Source organism: Diadema antillarum, unplaced genomic scaffold (assembly GCF_040938485.1).
Source record: "Diadema antillarum isolate AM-2024a unplaced genomic scaffold, OU_Dant_1.0 seq00000803_RagTag, whole genome shotgun sequence".
In the NCBI taxonomy this organism is placed as follows: Eukaryota; Metazoa; Echinodermata; class Echinoidea; order Diadematoida; family Diadematidae; genus Diadema; species Diadema antillarum.
In genome coordinates, this window is record NW_027271685.1 from 395454 (window position 1) to 417920 (window position 22467).

The 22467-nt window shown below is 37.9% G+C and overlaps 1 protein-coding gene across 1 annotated transcript in view; it reads left to right on the forward strand.

Moving 5' to 3' along the window:
• The window catches only part of LOC139739541 (uncharacterized), a 187551-nt gene that overhangs the window by 146264 nt on the left and 18820 nt on the right, over positions 1-22467 (forward strand). Inside the window, exon 4 of the mRNA XM_071650139.1 lies at positions 21434-21537. Coding sequence (XP_071506240.1) covers positions 21434-21537 — 104 coding nt within the window. The remainder of the gene's footprint in view (positions 1-21433; positions 21538-22467) is intronic.

Below are 22467 nucleotides of genomic sequence, written 5' to 3' on the forward strand. Positions count from 1 at the left end.
TTCAACCGATTCCCATAAAACTTGGCACAGATGTGTGCCTTGGGTTGTAGATGTGCAAGACGTATTTTTTGACAGTACCCAAAAGTACGTTGCCATGGTAACGGCATATTATGGGCAAAAATGGGTACAAATCTTGCGTCGCGAACTCCTCCCACAGTTTTTGATCAATTTTTATGAAATTAGGTACAGATGTTCATCTGAATATGTTAATGTGCAAGACACATATTTCCGCAGTGGCAAAAAGTGCGTTGCCATGGTAACGGCATGTTATTGGTAAAATATAGGGCAAAATGCTTCATGGCAAAACTGCTTCATCAGTGTTCTTCCAATTCTCATGGAATTCATATTGAATGTTTGTCTTAGGATATAGGTCAGCATGACACATTTCTTGACAGTGACAAAAAGTATGTTGCCATGGTAACAGCTCACATATTATGAGCCAAAATGATGGAAAATTTTGTGTTGCAAACTACTTCCTCAGTTTTTTTCCCAATTTCCATGAAACTTGGTACAGATGTGTGCCTTTGGTTGTAGATGTGCAAGACGCATTTTTCGACAGTACCCGAAAGTACGTTGCCATGGTAACGGCATATTAATGGCAGAAGATCAAGGAAAGATCTTGCGGATTTAACTACTTCCTCAGTTTTTTGACCAAAGCTTATGAAATGTTGTTTTGACCAAAGCTTATGAAATGTTGTTTGGCGGGGGTGTAACCAGTCGCTGTAGCGACATTTCTAGTTAGGTTTTTATTTTAATATAAATTGTCGGTATGTGGAAAATGATAGCTGTATGAATTCATAAGTTCACAAGAATGTTGTTTTCTCTGAAAAGTGTATTTGATGGTATGATGTATATCAGCAATTTGTGTCATTAATTTGGTATCATTTCCAAGGAAGAAATACTTTGATTTAGCAAAATTGCAGCTTCTTTATGAAGTAGCCTTCAAAAGCTAATAAAATGAAGGGATGGATTACTTTATCATGTTGGATATCACGTTCATTCTCTGGATACTGGTAATCAGAGAAGCATTCTTAAGTCTTGTCTACTCTATTAATGAAATTGCATCCGTGTTTGCTGAACACTGTCCTTCGTAGTTTGATTTTAACAGTTCATCTTCGGGCATCTGCACTTTTAAAGGGATTGTACAGTTTTGGTTGAGACCTAATTTCAGGTTTCTAAAAATTTTTTTGGTGAGATAATGAGAAACCTCTTATGAAATATGAAAGAGCATGTAATTCTATGAGGAATTCAACGTTTATTTGATGAAAATTGGTTTTGAAATGGCTGAGATATCCATAAAAGAGCGATTCTAATAAAGTGTGGGACTTTTTTACGATCGCTTTGTTTTACTCTGTTTTTTGGATGTTTCAGTCATTCCAAACCCGACTTTCATCAAATAAACTTTGAATTCCTCTTAAAATGGTATGCTCTGTACTATGTCATAAGTGTTTTCTTGGTATCTCACAAAAAGTTAAAAGCCCAATTCTCATCTCTACCAATACTGTACCATCCCTTTAAAGTCTCCTTTGACAGACATGAAATTGTTAATGTTTTCCTATTTTCTCTGATTAGTGTGTCTGCAAGCCTACTATCTGCCTAGTGGAGTGAAACCCCCAAACTATAAAGACCATTGTAATGATTTACAAAGTTCTAGATGAATTGTCCCTCCAAAAACCAATGGCAGCACAGCACTGGTCCTGTGGTCCCTGACCAGTAAAAATCACTGTTGACCAGTAACTTTTTCAGGAATTTTCAGGAAAGATGGGAAAACTGGGCACCTACTGGTTGGACAGACAGGTCGCACCAGTTGAAAAAATGGGATAGTGTGCAGCCCTGGATATGCATAAAGAGTTTGCTGAACATCCATGTCTCTTTCATCGCGTGATACTGCTCTGCAAAAGAGGGAAAATTGTCCAGATATATCCTTGAAACCTCTTACAGATCGGTAGTTTGGTTATTCAATTTCTCTCCCCCTCCCCCACCTTTCCTTTCTTCTTTATAATTTCTGGTAAGATTGTATGTTCTGGAATAATCTACGGGTCAATGTTTTCCTTCATGATAACCAATAAGGGTGATTAGATGGGCAGACTTTTAGGAAGACCTCCCTTTTAGCCCCCCCTCCACTTCCCTCCTGTAAAGCTCCAATGAGAATCGGTGATCAACCCAGATGTGTTGCTAGGGGCAACGGGACGGGGTTGAAGCGATAGTGATACAAGATTTGGGTCAATAGAGGTGTGGCAAAACTGTTACAGCTTTTGATTCTGACTTTAAAGGAAAGTCTTATTTAACTTGGAAATTTTCAAGTTTCTGAATTGACTCTTCTGACTTTTGCACAGACCTGGGAGAAAACTGTTACCCAAATACATATCTTGTTAACCTGTTGCCCATGGGGAAACTACTAGTAGTGTGTTAGAGTATTAGAAATATAGGAAATTACCATTGCCTCATAGTCCAGGCAAAAAGTTAATATTTGTACTACTATTCAATGGGTAAAATAACTGGTGAGTTTATCGGTAGGCAAGAAAGAAGTGTTTCATGCCATGTAAGGAGAAGAATTAAGGCAGTAGTTTTGAATGATTTGAATGGATACTGAAGTGAAAAGTATCAGCAAAATGAGGCATTCAAAGTACTAGCAAACCGGCACTTGGTGATTTAAAAGTGACTTTGATAGCTTGTAAAATCCTGTTCAAGTGGCTATTAAAGCAAACTTCCTTTTACAGTACTTAGTTATATGCAGAGATGATGTTTCTCTTGTATCTGTATGTTTTGAGGTATTTATTAAATAAGTCATAATATCTGTAGTGATAACTGATTGTGAAATAAAAGGGGAAACTGAAGATCATCCATGGTGCTCTGAAAAAAAAAAACCAACAGGCTGATATCCTGCTTAAAGAAATCCATTCTAATTCAAGTTTTTGGCCCATTTGCAGCTAATATTGATGCTAGGACACAGAACATGTTAATTGTGGGGGTTTTGGAAGCAAAAAGCTGTCAGTATCACAATTAGTGCCCTTTTGCTCCTCAAATGACAATGTAGGCACTCTGAGCTCGTATGGGTACATTTGCTTCAGAAAAAAACAAGTAAACAAATTATTCAGAGGCAGAAGGGTGATATCATGTCTAGTCTGCAAAGTAAATGGCTCTTTGCCCCTCAGCTAAATTGTGTGTTTAGTGGGAAAATCAAGATTGAACATGTCAAGCATACTACACACATCACAAGGCATGCTAGAATCTTGTCATCCATAATGATGTCTTTATTTTTAGAGAGACTGAATGAAATATTTCCGCACTTCTTGGCCAGCTTCCATAAGATCGTATCCATGACAACAGTGTATTACCTTTTTTTTTTTTAAGGTTGAAGCTATCACAATGTATTATCCGGCCTCATAACAAGCATATGGGAGTATAGGTGATGTACATGATATACCAACAACCTTGATATTAGACTGGATACTTTAAAGATGATATGTGTATGTAACAGTGAATATTAAGTGTAGGTTTGTTAAGAGGGGGAGCGGAAAGGATATTTCTACTGCTTGCTCAAGAGTGTGGACACCTGAAGTAAGTCCTGAAAAAAGACTAGATTTTATTTCACTCTTGTGTGAGTGGAATCTAATTGCATTGAACCTGACTAGCTTTGATTTCCAGACCCAGTAACTTCACGTCACATTACGATCAAAATTGTTTTCAGCGTGGTGCGCGAGTCTGTGAAGCGCATCAAGTTTGAGAGTCAAGCTCAAGCTCTGTTGTATAACATTTTCGAAGCGCTTGAGTATGAGGACAGGTCTGAAGGCATTACATCTTTCTATTACTCTTTCTCTCCCCTTCCCACTCTCTTTCTCTCCTTTGATATCTCTTTCTCTCTCTTTCGAACTTTCTATTGTTGAGGCATCTCTCCCTCTATTTCTTTATTTCCATATATTCATCTCTCTCTGTTAATATATCCATTCTGTGATATATCAATTTCTTTCTCTGTTCTTCCTTGAAATGTCTTCAAGTACATTCGCTTTCTCATACTTTCTCGCTCTCTTTCTATCTCCTCTCTGTTGTTATCTGTTTCCATGCCCATCTCATCCTTTCTCGTCTTTCATTCCTTCCTTCCATCCATCCATCTCCGTCTGCTCCTGCTTCTTTTCTCCATCTCGCTTCCTGCCCATCTATTTGCTATGGTTTTTTGTTTGCTTTATTTTTTTCTTCCTCTTTGTCACAAGCAATTTCTAGATATCTGGCGGAGTAACATCCTATGGAGCAGTTTGATCGCGTTTCCGCCCGTCTGCTGCAGTAATTTTCTCTCAGCAGAAGTAGTTGCTGCAAATCCTTCCCCCCCCCAAAAAAAAAGCACATGCATTTTATAAGAGCACACATACTTCTTTGTCTTTCCCTGTTTTAAGTCATTCTAGCTACCCTTTGCATACATTTAGCTTTATAGGGATGGTACAGTATTGGTGGAGATGAGAATTGGGCTTTTAACTTTTTGCGAGATACCAAGAAAACACTTATGATATAGTACAGAGCATACCATTTTAAGAGGAATTCAAAGTTTATTGGATGAAAATCGGGTTTGGAATGACTGAAACATCCCAAAACAAAGTAAAACAAAGCGATTGTAATAAAGTGTGGGTCCCACACTTAATTAGAATCGCTCTGTTTTGGATATCTCGGCCATTTCAAAACCAATTTTCATCAAATAAACGTTGAATTCCTCATAGAATTACATGCTCTTTCATGTTTCACCAAAAAATGTTAGAAACCTGAGATTAGGTCTCAACCAAAACTATGCGATCCCTTTAAGAAGGGTTTCACAGTGACACAGGAATTTGTCTGCAATCATGCTTCTGATGAAGTGCATGTCTTTGTATCAAAAACATGTTTGTTTGTTTTTTTAACGGAGTGTTCGTGTTACAAAATGAACTTTTTTTGCCTGCCGCTAAACTGATAGCAACTTCCTATACATACAGTCCTGTCACAAATATCATGATATACTGCATAAGCTGTTATTTTTTGCAAGGATTTAATTTTTTGCGAATCGTGCTAATCACAGGTGGACCGCAAATTTAATGATACACGAAAATGTCACCGTGTGCTAGGGTAATAGTGCACTTACAATATCCTCGGTGTCAATTCATGAAATCAACATCTCGTGAAAATGTCTATGACCTCCTCATTTGCGAAAATATCTGTACAAAAAATTAACAGCTTATACAGTGTAGGCCTATATCATGTCAATCAAACCAGCAACTCTTGCAACACTTGCATGCAAGAGTATGTATTCACTCACACACACACACACACCCTGTAGTGGAAGTGATTACCAGGTCAACCTCCACTTCCTCCTCCTCACCTTCTCAATCATGTTTCAGAGGTCAAACTGTTTCACATTGCAAAATATGCATACACTTTTAGCAAAATTGGAGTGGAAAACATGCCCTGACTATATGCGTAGACTGTCCAAATTTGATTCGAGACATGTGTCTCCGAGAAATATGATTCAAATTTGCAGTTAGACTTTGGAAAAAAGTTTCTCGATTAGGCATGAAATGCATGTCTAAACACGTTTACAAACAAGTTTTCTTTGCCAGTCTGAAAGGGTCTGAAGTCTTGTCTCTCTCTCTACCTCTCTGTCTATCTGTCTGTCTGTCTGTCTATCTTCTGTTTGTCATAAATGATTACTGAATATCTCAAGGAAATTGTCTTGACTTTCGAGCCTTTTGATTAAGTTTACTTTTTCCTCCCCTGGCAACCACCGGTATGCACCTAGAATCACCACATTCTTTATATCATGTAGGATTTTCTATTTGTATTTTATGTTGAAATGCCAAATAAAGAAATTAATATAATAATAATGATAATAACAAAAATGATAGCAATGATAATGATAATAACAATGATAATAATGATGATGATAATAATAATAATAATAATAATAATAATAATAATAATAATGATAATGATAATGATAATGATAATGATAATGATAATGATAATGATAATGATAATGATAATGATAATGATAATGATAATGATAATGATAATGATAATGATAATGATAATGATAATAATAATAATAATAATAATAATAATAATAATAATAATAATGATAATAATTGGCCAAGAAACTCTGCTTTTGTGTTGCCATAGAGTTTCCACTGTCTCTCGTGGAGTGATGCAGGAGGCCATTTATTCTAAGAATGACACATTTAGGTAAAGCTTTTTAACTTCTCAGTAGCATATTTTGTTGATGTGACCCTATATAACAGCAGGTTAGATTTGTTATACTGTGAGGTGATGTGCCACAAAGTGCATCAACAATTACAGTCTTAGGCTTCAAATAAAACAGCTGATATTTTGTCATGACAAGTGACAAGGTATGAAGTTCATTTCACTTATCATGACATCAAGCTCCCATTAGGCTCTATGGAGAGGAAAAAAAATCATAAAGTGCCCTCCATGATTATCATTATTAAATGATGATGGTGACAATGACACTAGGAAGAATGAAAATGAGATATTAATGCTTATTATTGTTATCATCTATTATGTAATCCTACAAGGGTAGATTCATCCATAATAAAGTACTGCCACATTACAAAATATTTTTTTTTCTTATATCCCTTGAAAACAGAGTTGATGCAGCTCGATGATCTTCTTCTTCCATTGGGTTACACAAGACCATCTCAGTTTCAAGATGATAGAAATTAGTATCATCATTATTTTTTTAATTTACCAAAGACAAATCCATGGTGTATGAAATATATACTGTTTTGAGACAATTATTTTCTCTCTCTGTCATTTGTTTTTTCTTCAATTGTAGTTAGTTTTTTTTTTTTAATATAAAAGTCTGACTGTTGTCCTCGAGCATAGACAGGCAACTTTGCATATTCATATCCCCTTTGTGTTTTCATCTCTTTTTGGCAACTGTTGCATATTCATTACATGGGCATCATGTGATCTTCAAATAATTTGTCCACTGTGTAATGCAGTGAGGCTGCAGAGTTCTCATTTGATTGAGAGAGCAATCCAGTGGTAAATATCTTGTGGGTGTAATCACGGATATTAAAGCAAGAGATTAATGAATACGCTGGTGGAAATCAGGGGAAAAAAATGATTCAAAATTTTGTCAACATGTTTGTACAACAATGAATTATTCTTACAAGGCATCCTTTGGGCTCTTGGAATGAGTGATAAATGTCGTGTAACCATGACAACACATGCATCATTGCTCTCATCCGTTTTGCATGCAGAAATGAATGCGAGGATGACATATTTTCAAACTCATTTGATGGGAATGACATCTTCTGTCTTCAAGAGATACCTGAGAGCATATCATGGTCTACGGCTGGATCAATCTACCTTAGGAGGAAATGGGAAGTTGTAGACAATGAATGTCAAAAACACTCGAGTCCTTTTAAAATGGCATACTCTAGTATTGCAGTCACATGAACCAAGGCTGCCTTTTATTGTTGTTGTTGTTGTTATGGTTACTGAGAAGGATGTTACATCTGATATTCAATAACTTTATCTTCCTGTCATCCATCTCATTGCACAGAAGTTCTTCAAGTGCATTGTTATCATTATTATCATCATCATTATTGTTTTAACCCGTTGAGGACGGACTGACTTTGCCACAACACGCATTTCCCATAGACACCTGCTCGAGTATACTCGGGACTCGTCCTCAACGGGTTAATATTTCATCAAAGCAACTACATCTCTGAGGTCAAGTTTACTCTCTTTGTTGGAGAAAACAAGACTTTTTCTGAATTGAGAGGATAAGATTTAATAGGATTTCCAGCCCCAGAGGAAGATATTTTCCATGACACCAAGCACCCTTTATTTTGATAGGAGTGTCATTATCTTTGTGATTGGAAAGAAGAAAGACTAAAAGCTGAATCAAGTCTATAGATCGATTGAGTTCATTCAGTTGCAAGGACCAAATACACAACAAAACATTCAGCACATAAAGTGCTGGCAAAAAACAAGCAAAGTTATGTATAAATATATATCATATGGACAAATTTTTTGGTCGTCAGGTATGCACATTTGTTTGTGTTTTATCTTGTTCTGGCTGTGAGAGAAGGGAGGCGGGAGAGTGGTGAAAAATTTAGACGATTTGCAGATCCAGTTCTATTAAAAATTCACCCATGATTTCCCCATCGCTGATGCAATGACTGGTGCAAGCTGGCTGTATGTGATGATACTGGGGAAAGGATTCATGTCATTCCTATCTGTTAAAGAGGAAAAGAAAATGCTGCAGATGCAATAAAAACCATTTCTGGAGGAAATGAAGGAAAAACTGTTAATGGCGCTGGGACCTGTTGAGACTATCAAGAGGTAGCTAGTGAACCACGTCGAAAAGTGCAGCCTCATTAGCAGAACGTGTGGATCTCGTTCACAGTTTGTGTGCACTGCGTGATGCACAGAATGGGATTTTTTTTTTTTTTGCGCTGCAATCGCTTCCAAAAAAAAAAAAAAGAGCACAAATGAGGGAAAATGGGTAATGGAGTAAATCGGCTCTGTGCGGATCATCTTCACATCGGTGGCATTACACACACACACACACACATACTAACATGCGCAGCAAACGCATAACAATCACGCACACAAATGGACAGGTATACGCATACCACAGATCAGATCAAAAAATGACTGTGCTATAATATATCTGTGTATCTATGTGGTAAAATGGTAACAATCATCCATTCTGGTTTTGCCATTATTTGACTGTTTGTGTTAGTTGTGAGCTGGTCTGCATCAGTTTTGTGATGTATACAGAATTTCAACTTGAGGAATTTGTAATCATATAGAGTTACGATTTGGACCATCTAATTTCTTTCTGACCATTGCAGCATAGGTCAGGCAAAAATAAGTCATTATCATGGTAGTGCTCTACTTTTCCATGTGGTGCACTCACAATAATTATGAGGTTTTATCTTGGGGTGGGGAGGAGAAAGGGGTTTAAGAGGAGAATTTATCAGTGAGGACTGTGTGTAGAGTGCCCTCGTGGGAGCACTTTGGACCAGTGATGGCCCTGCCCCATTTCAGTGTGGGACAGGTGCTAGTCAGCTGGCGCCAATGACCCCAGAACCCTACTGACCAACGAAGAATGATGCAGAATTTATGCTGCATGAAATGATTATTGAAAATTCATATCATTCCTGCATTTCTGTAACACTCAAGTATGCCATTAATATATCATAAAATGTCCATACAGTGGTATACCCAGCTCATTGTTAGCTGAGGATGGTTGGCTGTGTGACCTAGCTGACATTAACCCATTGAAGATGGTGAGTGTACTCGCGCATATGTCAAGGGGAAATGGGTGGTATAGCAAAATTAGGTCGTCCTCAATGGGTTAATGTCACCATTCTCACCCTATGGACCAGTTTACAGTTTGGGATGGTTCAAATGACCCCAAATTTTAAACCATTGAAACAAAATAGTTATGAAGCTAGGTATCACCCACTTAACATATGTAATCCAATTTGCTTTTACATTATCAAGCTCCACTGAGTGCTTAGAAATGTTCTTTCACTGCAACATAAAGAAACTGTTCAGGCATTGTCCATATATTCCTCATTACAACTCTGTGTCTCATTATGTTGTGTTTCTCAGTTGAATTATATCTTACTCTGAACTCTCCTATTAGGTCAATATAAGCCTGATGTTTCCTGGAACAAAAAAGCATAGTTCAAACAAAAGGCCATTGCTTTTTGATGAATCATTTAAGTTGCAATTTAGAATGTGTGTGCATATCAATCTGTCAAAATACATTCACAGTGCTAGGTAAATCTTGTTTGCCTGCCATTAAAAGTGCAGTGGCCTCTCTTTCTCTAGAATACTAAGACTTTGGATTATTTCATGTGTGTATGTGTGTATGCATGTATGTGTGTATCTACTTGTATGTATATAAAACTTCATACAAATATATTCATATTCTAGACAATGAGAATTGATTCTTATGTGAACAAATGTTCGTCTGCATCAAAAGCTGAATATAAGAGCATATGGTGAAAACATATTATTTGAAATTGAAAGACGACAATATTGTGTGTTGGCCTTGTAAATGAGTAAATTTGGAGACTGAGTAGATTTGCAAGAATACTAGAATATACTGTATTGAAATTGATAAAAAGAAAATGGCTTCACCCTCAATGTGCATAATTGCATGGTAGATTCACACACACGTACACACACAAATAACACACACACACACACACACACACACACAAAAGATGTTTTTTAGATACTCTTTATCAGACGGTGCCAGCCATATTTTTGTGGTTTTTAGAATTTATGGGGAATCTGCATTTGGTTGAGGGGAAAGTTTTTTAGTTTGTAAAACCACAAATGATGTATTTCTCGTATCTTCCTCTTTTTTGATTAGTCATTGTCAGTCAATTGTCAGCTATGCCCACATCACCTCAAATCCACAGAGACGGCTTTATCGTGTGTGTTAATTTGGCAACAGCTCTCAACGGCAAGATTTCTGCCCTGTGATGTCTCAATGGGGGCATCTGTCAGGTTGGCAGGGGGCACGAATGATTCATTTAGAGTTCTCTCTCTTTTTCTGTATTCTTCGCTCCCAATCCTTCAGTCTCTCTCCCCTCCCCTTTCCCTTCCTGCAGCTTCTTTTTCCCTCCCTCTCCCCCATCCCCACCCCCACCCCGACCCCACCCCGACTCCCTCCCAATCGGATAACATTTTGACAATGGTTCGTCTGGCTCGGAATGAAAGTGAATTAGAGCATGGGGATTAGGTCTGTGAATCACCGGCACCTATTTTTACTCTTTTAAAAAAGATAGAAAAAAATAAATTTTTTGTTTACATTCTGACATAGCACAGATATGATAATCCCATGATCAGAGACCCCTCCCACTCCTGTTATTAATTTTAGTGCCTATCATAATTTATTGTGTTTGTAAATTTCATGGTATTACAGTCAATTCAGTGGAAGTTGTCTATCTGCCACCCTGGTGGCATATAGTAAACTTCTACAGAATTGACTGTAAAGCACATAATATACTATGAAAAAACTGTCAGTTAAACTATACTGGGTATATTCTGTTTGACATATCCCACAAAGCTTATAGATTTGGGCTATAGTAGTTTTAAAGTAAAAAAAACCAAAAAAAACAGGTCAAACCAAAATATCCCGTATTAAGCTCTATCATTTTATCTCTGGAATGGTGATGATGTCGCAAAAATGGTCATATGGTCGTGTATTATTTTCTATGGATGATATTGCCTAAATTGTATTATGCTACAAACTTACATTAAGTATTCACCAGGGGGTGCACTTTCAACTTTGTTTTCTTCTCTTTTCTTTCCCTTTAAAACTGGTTAAAAAGCCAAATATTCAGTAATTTTTCATAATCATTTCAGTATTTCCTGAACATATCTGCTGACCAGCATGCTGGTCTTAATTTTGAACACTGCATAAACATATCCGTGGCTATATGTGTATGATGAACCCGCCTTCAAATTTGCTTTGATTACCCGGATATTGAAAGGCATAGGCCTACTGCAATAAGTATCACAGACCTCGTTGGTTTGTACGATGTTGTGATTCACTGCCCCATATAGTAGCTATATAGGTTGTTTTGAGTGTGTCAAGATATCTAGGTGCCAGTTAAAAGTAGTGCTATTTACTGACAAAACAGAACAGCTGTTTTTAATATGGCTGCCATAACCTTCAAGTTTCGGTATCACCCCGCTTGAAAATTTTAAAACCTCTTTCCTGCTTGCTGGCAAACTTTCTAGAAATCCACCTAGTCACTGTTGACTTAAAGTACTTGATACTGTCAAACATAAATATATATTAAACTCTACTGCGCCCAATTTTCCCCCTGTTCCACAGTAAAAATGAATGACTTCTCTCAACATGCTAATGTTTACTTGTTATGATAAAGAGCATGTGGAATTGGGGCAAAAGCTCACGATGTAAATATTGTGAGTGTACCTCTGGCACTACCTGAATTCTTGTTTGCATATGGCAGCCTAGATTGCGCTAGACTGGTCGATGACTGATGCTTGTTCATGTGCTAAAAGTGTATTGACCCTTGGCTTATTAGCTGACTAATGTGATGTTGTTCGGCATTGATACATTTGCACAGCCTTTCCCTGTGTGTATACCCAATGAAGAATCATCTCCAGCGTATAAAGCCATTTGCATTTGTTTTTTTCTTGCCACTGTCATATCTTACTGTGAAAATTTTGCTCGCCTCTGTCTCTTTTAGAATGGCTATTGTAGATCGGCCAGTACTTCATTTTTTTACTGATCGATATCTTGTTCTATTCTCTTGTCTTATATATGTACTGTCCACAGTTTGTTAGCCTTCTGGTCTTTTGAATTAAGTTTCTTTGATGTGATATGATATCTACAGTGAGGATGTGATTTGTGCCAGTACTGGTCTAGGAAGTACGCCGAGAAAAGAAAGTGCAATTGAACGGAGGCCTAATTTGAATTTCACAGGATGTCCTTGAAGATTCGAAATAAACTATCATTTTTAGGGGGGCTCGCACATGCAAATGGCCATGAAATACTACACGCCCGATGCGCATGTGCTGCAGAACTGCTGGTAGTGTCTCTCTCTGTACGAGTAACGGATAAACACATATAGTTTTCCTTTTCCCTATCCGTCGAATTGAATGTTTCGCACTCCGCCAGTCCCTGTACAAGTTTCAGATATTCCCCCATTCCCTGTGTTGCAGTCGTTGACGACTTCCCCTCGAACATTGTTGCTGCCGGGCCGCTCGCAACCAAGAGTGCAGGTGACATCTTGGCTTCGGGCCAAAATTGTCTGACACTAAAGAAAGAAAGAAAAAAAAAGAGGAATGGCGTCATCACTTGGTGAGAAGCGGAGAAGTACCAGTGCTATGTGTGCAGAGTTTGAACACACGACACATAAACACAAACACAGACACACACACACACACACACACACACGCACGCATGGGCGTTCTACCTGTTGGTGGCATGGCGTGCTCATCAGACGTAAACCGTCGAAACCATTATTGAGCTATGGAGACATTGGGGTTGAGGTGTTAGCTCATGTTTGCCAAACATTATTGCAAGGGCTTGTGAAGCGGAATGGACAATCTCTCTTGATCTCTAATCCAGCGTGCCGACAATTGGAGCACAATCCAGGATTCAGAGACTAGACCATGAAACAAACTAACACACAAACAAAACAAACATTTTTGGTTGCTAGGCAACAAAGATGATTTTTGGTGGAATTTTTGACAATGTGGAAGAAAATTCAACAGACATTCTAACTTTTCGTAATTTTCCTTGATACTTCTAACCATGCATGGAGTTATGCCTTCTCATCAGTTAAAGGTGAAACTACGTGGACTTGAAAGATGCGACTGTTACAGAGGACCATTTAAAGCTTCTTGATTAGTTCTAGTGCCATTAAGTGCCCAGATAATTATGTGAAGAACTATCTGTGGCTGTGTGTACAGAAGATTAGTTTCATACTGCTGTGTTCTTCAGTACTGAGGATGTATATTCATGGCCAAAATGTGCAGCAAGACCTCATACATAATGCATGCTATGTGTGTTCCTGATCCCATTGATAGGGTGTGCCTTTGCATCCATTATTCTTTTTTTTTTCCCCAAGCAGTCGAGCACCCTCCACTTGCACTTCAGGAAGCGTTGCGTGTTGCTATGGATACCCATACCCATCCTGAGTAGAGCACTGCATTACCGGTAGATTTAAATGCTCTCTTGAGTTTTGCTCTCTGGTATTTGCTATAGACCAGTAGATAGATGTCTTAAATCTGTTCGGATGTGTAAATGATGGTGAACTGAAAGAGCAAATATGTTGCAGTGAAGATTAACAGGTGCTTAAGATCAAGAAGGTCAGGTTTGTTTCCATGCCATAGTCGTAGTTGATGAGGACGAACGATTGTTTGAAGAAATATAGCTTAATTAGATGAAATCTGTTTTTTCTCGTTGCTGTTTGACTGCTTTCAAATGAGATTGTTGATGAATCTGTTATTAAAAGCTGTGTGTGTTTGTTTCATCCCTTTGTGTTTCATATGCCTGCTACACGAAGTTCACATGAAATTTTGTCTAAACAAGATCTGAGTATACCAATGATATTTGTCTAAGTTTTACTGCCAATTGCTGAATGTCTTTACATAGAGGAAAGAGAATATTCCTCCTCACTTCTTTCATTGTCTTTGAGTGCTAAAAGTAAATAGGCAGACAGCATAAAGATTAGGCAGGTGCTTCAGTTCTTCAAACGTTGTGAATGTCACAACTTGACAAGAAATTGACCATTTTGATTCTGTCGCGTGAGACGAATCATAGTTCTGTTATGAACAAGAACTTCTTATTCCCCCCCCCCTTATGCTTTGAAGTAGTAAAAAGCAACAAGTGACATATTTATAGGGAAGAAAGGAAACATATACCACCTATTTAGCTACGATCAGGAGGGAGTCTTTTAAACTAGTCTACGACTCTTTGTGGTGATATGCATTCCTAGTCTAGACATTGCCAGCGAGTTTGTACACGGTTTTCAAACAAGGCCTTGTAGCATTCCTGAAAACCCGGATCAAATTGACAAGCATACAGTTTTGAGTATGAATGAGGTATTCCATGCATGGAGAAGTCAACAACACTTCTGCTTCATTTTTGGCATACACAGAAAGAGACACAAACAGAGAGAGAGAAAAAAAAGAAAAGAAAGAGATAGGGAGAGAGATGGCGCTATGGGTGTGTTGCCACATTGTTGATTTCACGGCTGTATATAGTCAAAATAATGATTGACACCAGTGCTATTCCATGTGTAATGTTGAGGGGTGTGTGGCATATAAATGGAATGTGTTGGATATATTCCCACCTTCTCAAGTCTACAATTGCGTGAAAAGGCACAGTAGAGTGCTTTGAACCTGGCGGAAAAAATGCCCGAATGTTGAGAAGAAAAAAAAAACAGATCACCCCAAAATCCTCATGTAAATTATTTTTGAGACAAGCAAATGAAATAGGGATCAATGCTGATGCTCAAAGTGATATTGCACCAGCTGCCAATCATACATTTTAGCAGTCTTTGTGTAAACATGATGGGGGATGTTTCTGTCATAAAGCTCTCAGTGTGCAGAGCATGATTGCATGAAATTCTTCTTTGGGTCTAGGTGTGGCTTCTCATCTCACGCAATCCTGTCATTACATTGCAAAAGATTTTGATATGAAGGAGAAATTCTTGCCATTTTCACAAGCCAGACATTTGATAAGAATTTTTCTGTTCTGGTTGTAAGCAGGGGAGAAATGAAACCACTTACAAAGTTCCCTCATTATCTCAACAGAATGTCTTTTTTTGTATCATCTTCATCTGTGCTTTAATATGACTATTGTATTCCAGTTGCCCTCTTAAAAGATAGAGCTGGTAGATATTCATATTTACTGCATTGTGCAATATATTGACCATGAGAATCAAATATTGTATGTTAATTATGTTCAATCCAACACCTTTTTAATGACCCTGTCACACCCCCTCCATGAATAGCTATTAAGTGTAGATTTATCTACCTGTGAAAGGTTTCTTACTATTAAAGAGAGGGGATAGGGGAATCTGCCATTAACCTGATTTCAAGAGATGCATGATTTATGGTTCTTCCCAGCCTTGATATATTTGTTCCTCTCATGATCATTATGAGACCTTCCTTATACAACTGGGAGTACAGTCAGTGCATATATATGCTTAAATGTTTGATGCTTGCATACCTTCTGGTGTAGGCAGTTTATCTCACATTTGTAGGTAATATCTATGGTCACACATAGTTCCGTGGAGTTTCTATATCTATTGTTTTTACCAAAGTGGGACGTGTGTACTTCCCAACTTGCATCTGAATTCCATTGAAATAACGATATCTGGCCTTATTTATACTCATGTATAAAGGTAGGGAGAATGACTCTGATTCCAGTGGTTTGGCTGTTTTCAATTCAAGTGACTAGCTGATTTTGTAAAAACTGGGCCAGGTTTGACCAGTAAGAAAGTCTGTACATTGTCAAACGAATGAGGGAGCCTCTCCAGTAGCTTTAGTCATATCTTTTTTTTTTTTTTCTTATCACACATGTCTTGTGGAAATTACCGGTAAACTTCACCCAGTGAGGCAATGTCACATGTCCTCTTTTTTTTTCTTTTAATGGAAAATTAGCGAGACTTCAAGACTTTGTGTCAGGAACCGTATTTCTGACAAGATAAGGAAAACGCCCCAGATATGTACTTTTCCACATGTGAGTAACATTCCAGCCTTGCTCTGGCTGCTCGTAAGAATTATATGAATGTTTTGAAGTGTCGCTCTTCCGTGCTGGTTTTTTTTTTTTCGTCTTGGAGAAAAACAAATATGCTCTCAGTTGTTTGTGTTTGGCTTCTGGAGTTTTGCCCAGAGTTGACGATAGGCCTTCCGGCTGGGCTCAAAAACAGCACGTACTTCACAAATGTATGGTTTATATGAATGTAATTGAGAGATTGAATGAGATCAAAAAGAGTTTTGATGCTATATGTCAAGGAAAAAGTCCTGCTGTGTGTAAAACGAGGATGTATCTTCTTACCATTCTTTTGATATTCATCTTCCATCTCAGTACAAAGTTTTGTAAGGCAAAAATGTTTTCCATTCGATAAGGTGTGGCTGTAGGTTGCAAACCTCAATGGGCAATGGGGGGGGGGGAAGGGGAAGGAAGGGGGTAATTGTATCATGAAGTAGATTTCAGTGAATAGCAGGCAGATAAAGAAATGTTTTTTGGATAGTCTCATTACTGAGGCAACGCTAAACGCAGAAGTGGTAGCCCCTCCATGATAGCACAATCATCGTTTCGCCTGAAACATGTCATACCAAGAGTGCTCCCGCCCCCAGCCTGGTGGGGGTGAGCTATGTGGCTTCCCTGTCACTGTGTGCTCATGAAATATGAAGAGGAAAATAAGCTGAGATTATTGTTGCCTGGTGAGACTCTTTTCACGCGTGTGTGCCTTGATGGCATTCCCAGAGAAATAAAAAAACAAAGAGGGGTCTCTTTGGCCGAACCATGAGGAGCGATTCTGAGTTTAATCGTTAAGATTCGCCTGTGATGTAATAAAACCTTATTTAAATGCAGTATGTTACATTTCAAAATAATGCGACGCTATTCAGTGGTGCTACACATGAATGGTAAAGATGATGACATCAATAACAATGTGATGACAATGATGATAATGGTGATGATGATAATAATAATGATATCAATCAGGGCTGCACGCTAACTCATTTCTTCTACTGGTCCGACCTTTTTGCCAGACCAGTAGGAACCCAGTTTTTCTATTTTTTACTGGTCCATTCCTGAAACCCCCCCCCCCCCAAATTTACTGGTCCAATAGTAATTTTTACTGGTCAGGGACCATTGGAAGAGTGCCAGTGAGCAGTGTTGTATTAATAATAATATTGGTGATGATGATAATGATGATGATGATGATGATAATAATAATAATAGTGATAATAATAATAATAATAATAATAATAATAATAATAATAATAATAATAATGATAATAATAACAGCAATAGTAATGATATTACTGAGTAATGATTATTTTTTGTTGTTTTGTGATTATCATCATTATTATTGTCATGATCATAACCATTTTTGTTTAATACCATAGTATTAATATGCTTCCTCCCAGAAGATACTCACATACTATGTAATGTATGCACTTCTGTGGAGTTTAGCTTGATAAAGCAAAGAGAATACTGCAAGTGGATTATACTTCTATGTTGCTATTTCACCTTTTTGTGTACATTATTCTAATAGTGACCATTAACCTATTTTGAATAGAGGTTTAACAACTATAAAGTTTTTCTGATAGTCACTTTAAATTACAGATAGAAAAACAGTTCAATTTATGTCTGAGTGCTGGAAGAGAGATGAAATTACGAAATTCTAAATTTCATTTCATTTTGTGCGTGTTTTCCGAATGCATGGCTTTCCTAATAACCTCTTTTTTGATTGTTTACATGCCAGCCATAATTTTTTTTTGTCGGCCATTATAATTGCCACACTTTTTCCAGCGACCATCTCCATACGGATGACAGCCTTTCGAGGGCTGGTGAATAATTCATTCCCCCTATAGCACTGGCTTGTATGAAATCCTCAACTCTCTTCTTCCTCCCTGACTGAAATGGTCTGCACTGCATCCACACATTCCCACAGTTCTGGCTCCACCAGCATCCTGGGTCAGAGTGGAAACAGAGTTCATTCGACGGTCGCCGCCGCGAAGTGAGCAAGCGGCTGGGCTTGGCTGGCTGATGGCCTGGCACACACAACACATGCACACGCGTAGGCATGCATGCAGACACCAAAACATATCCACTGGCGACAACAATGCACATTGTGGTGTCCCATTCCTATACAATTGTGCTGGTTACCACCGACGCGAATGTGATCACCTACTTTGTGGTGTATAGGCCTATTATATATTCTCTCTTCAACGCATCTATTGTGGACTGTGATGAGCAATACTCAGAGTCCATTAACCACTGGTGGACTGATCCCGCCACTGGCAGTGCGGAAATTTATCGCAGATTTTATTCTGTTTGCAAATCCAATCTTGAATATTGACCGCATGACAACGGGCACTTGTATAATGCAAATGTATCAAGTTGACATCAAATCCACAGAGCCATGGCATGCAATTAAGAAGAGTTTAAAGTCAAAAGAGCTAGTACCATACCTTCTGAACAGCAGGGAGCATCAGCTGATAGATATGAAGAGTTTATTGCAAAATGAGCTAAGTGCCATTTTTAACATTTCAAAGTAATTCCATCATCATATAGAGCAAAATTAAACCTTTCCAGTAATACCTCACTTGTGACATAACAAGGAATATTCTAGAAGTTATGATTACATATATCTTGTATTTTCTTATTATTTTCTTTGGTTTTGTTTAGCAGCTTTATAATCACAAATATCTCAACTTAACAAGAATAGAGTTAGCTTGTTTTGCAATAAAACTCTTCATATGTATGTGATACTGTGATGCCAGTGAGAGCTGAATAGTGAATCAATAAAAATATACCAACAACACCAAGACAAGACAAAAATTACTTGAATGGTATTAATTGATGATGTGGTGTCATTGTACCTAGTTTATCCACCACTGTAGTTGAGCATTATTGAATTATACTTCTGGTGATAAAGGAGTTTGGAGGATCATCAATGTGCATAATGTTTCGATGATGTCAACTTGCAGATCTAGACTGTGATGGGATTAGTCAAGCAGGAAGTTTGAGTAGGATAACTTTCTTTGCGATGATTTTCAGATGATGTACCCCATACGTGCTCATGTGCCTGGGGATGATGCAACCTTTATGCTGCTTGTTTCATTATTCATTTGTTTGCTTAATACATTTATATCTTTTTTTCACAGCCTTATCACAATTAGCTAGCAAATGGATTGTGAGAATAAAGCACATTTGTGCTTCTGATGTGCTGGAATAGATTTGATATACAGATACAGACATTTTCTTAATCAGACATTGTCTATAAAAGAGTGTTCGCTTTAGGAGACATTGGCAATTTGTAAGGAGTGTGTTTGTTTGTCAGAATTTAATTTGCTGTGAAAAATCCTTCACAGTATTATACCTGTCACTATTGAAAAATTGGATTGCTGGTAAGCCACCCCCAAGCTGACACGAAAGACAGGTACCTTTGCTGTCCATTGTTTGTTTGTTTGTTTGTTTTTGTATGACAGCAAGGTAATCTCTGTATAAGTATTTGTTTCGTCATTGTGTGACTTCACTTTAATGGCCTTGGGAGGGAGATTGAACGCAACAGTGACTGCTACATGCTCATGTATGTTTCCAGCAAGTTTCTAGAATTCTTGAATCCCACCACTGTATGTCGCCACCAGTGTGTCACTGCCTACAATGACGTTCCAATCCCCACTCTCCCGTGACAAAAGCTTTGGAATTTTTTGATCACGCACACGCATCTGTCTGTCTGTCAGATTCGTGATTTGGACTGCGACATTCGCTCGGGCGGTTCATTCGTGCGAAGACAACGAGAAGGGAAAGAAATGCATTCAATCTATTCAAACCATCTGAATGGGAGCCTGTAGGTGCTAATGGCTATCCATGAAATGGCTTGCGGTATCACATATATGATAACTGCCATTTGCACTGAAATTTGTTAGGGAGAAGCTTACCCCCGATTTGGCTTTAATTGTTCTTTCTGGCCACCCCCTCCCTGCCTTCCTAATTGATTGCTTGTCACAATACCTTATTAGCATAATGCTCTATGAAAGCTGTAGAGAGAGTATGAATATTGCTGGTTAACATTCAGTGTATTGTCTCATGAACCATAGAAACTTTATAATGCGTGTCAAACATGGAACAGTTTGGACTATCGTCCATGTCACCTCAATAAAAATTGGGCTTTTGCACTTCTGTGTTTGTTTTCTGGTAAATTAATTTTGAAGTATTTCCCTTGATAAATGCCCCAATGTTTGCATTCAGGCATTTTTTCAATGCAATGTCAACCTGCCCTTTTTATGTATATTTTAGGTTCCTAATAGCTTTATCAGTTCCCATAAAAAAACGTGAGTGACAGCTAGATGAAATGAGTGAAAGAAGTCTGTTGACTGTGACTGAATGTGTTTTGCAGCGTGTAAGAATAATGTGAACATTTGAATAACTACATTTAAAATTTATACTTGCTTTTCCAGACTTTTCTTCTTTTCTCCTCAATATCTAGTCATATTCATATACAACTTAGTGATGTCATAACAAACTCTTCTGAGAACAATGAATAGAAAAAATGTAGAATATTCAAATCTGCTGTTGTTTTTGTTGTTAATAATATGGATCAAAGTTCTATACATTTTATTTCTAAAGTCTTGATTTGAAAGCCATGTTAAGTGCTTCCCAACAATGTATGCTCGGTTTTTTTTTGTTTTGCATTTATGCATTCATACATGTGTTGTATGAGTAAAATATATAATTTTCTCATACTTACATGAGATGGTAATTGCATGACATAGCATATTTGATCACAGGAATTTTTCCTCCTTCCTTTTTTTCTTTCAAGCAAATTATGGAGTGGGCACACTGTCAGCTGACCCATTGCCACTCATGCACTGCTATTCTCACTTTATGCAAGATGTTGCTCAATACTGTAAAAGTGGAACTTTTCGCGGTGTTGAAATTTTCGCGCATTTCGCGCAACCAGAAACTAGCGCGAAAATAAAAGCACACGAATATTTTTGCTTTCCATGTGTTCATGTGCGTGATTTCTTGATTCCGCGGAATTAAAAACACGCGAAACTCTTCTTACGGAGCCAAGCGTGAAAAGTTAGTCACACGAAAATATCCACTTTTACAGTAAACTCTGGTCAAATACAAAATGGCAACACAATTGATGATTCGTTGTGTTTTGATTTCTACTTTTCTTGTTTGCAGAAGGGACAGCTCTGCTGGATGAATTAAAGAAGAAGGCAATCACAGCTGGTCCGGAAAAAGACGCTCAGCAGCCACAGGTCAACGAGGGCGCGTTGATGCTTCAAGTGAGTGTGTGGTCCGCCACTTCTTCATATTTTTTCTTCTCCACAATCCCCTCCCCTCCCCCGTTTCATCTCAACACCCCCTTTACCTACCAGCCCCCCCGTGATGGATTCAGAGGGGGCGTGCCCCTGTTTTATATTTTTGTTAAACATAAGAAACAAAAAGAATAAAAAAATGGGGGGCATGCACCCCCCTTTAATTTTGTAAAGGCGCCTCCCCTTTACGGAATTCCTGGATCCGCCCCTGTACCCCTTCCTTGCCCTTCCCATTTTACTTCTGTACATGAATTACTGCTATTCTTTTCTTCAGAGCAAGGTGTCCAGAGTTTAATTAGGGGCAGACAGTGAGGTTTAGGGGCAACATCCCCCAGTCTTAAAGACATTTTGCCTGTAAACCAGTAAGAGCAGCATTTTATGCTCATTTTCTTTCCTATCAATAGGGGCAAAGTCGGTGACCATTGATAATACAAATGTAACTATTTCTTGATGATCTCGCAGATGTCATACCTCAGCAAATCATGCTGATCCACTGTGGTCCATGGATTTACAACAATCATGTCTCGTATTCAAGTATTGCAGGCAGTGTGTTAGAAGCTAGTGTGCTATTCAATGTGCAATCTATGTGTGAAAATAATCTTCTATTGCCTCTTCATTCAATTTCAGTTTGTAGAAAATTATCTTGATATGTTTATATTGTGGAATGGCAATGTTGATAAAAATTATGATGATTACACTCTAAAAAATGTTCCAAATTAATAAATCCAACATTTTAAATGCCACTCCTCAAACCTCTTGTAATGTCAAATTCAGTACTCAAAATATTAGATTTACCATTTAATTTTTAAGCTGTAAGACAATAAAATGGTAAATCAAACAGTTTGAGTGTTAAATTAAATATTCGCACAAGGTTGGAGGAGTGAAAACATTAAGATG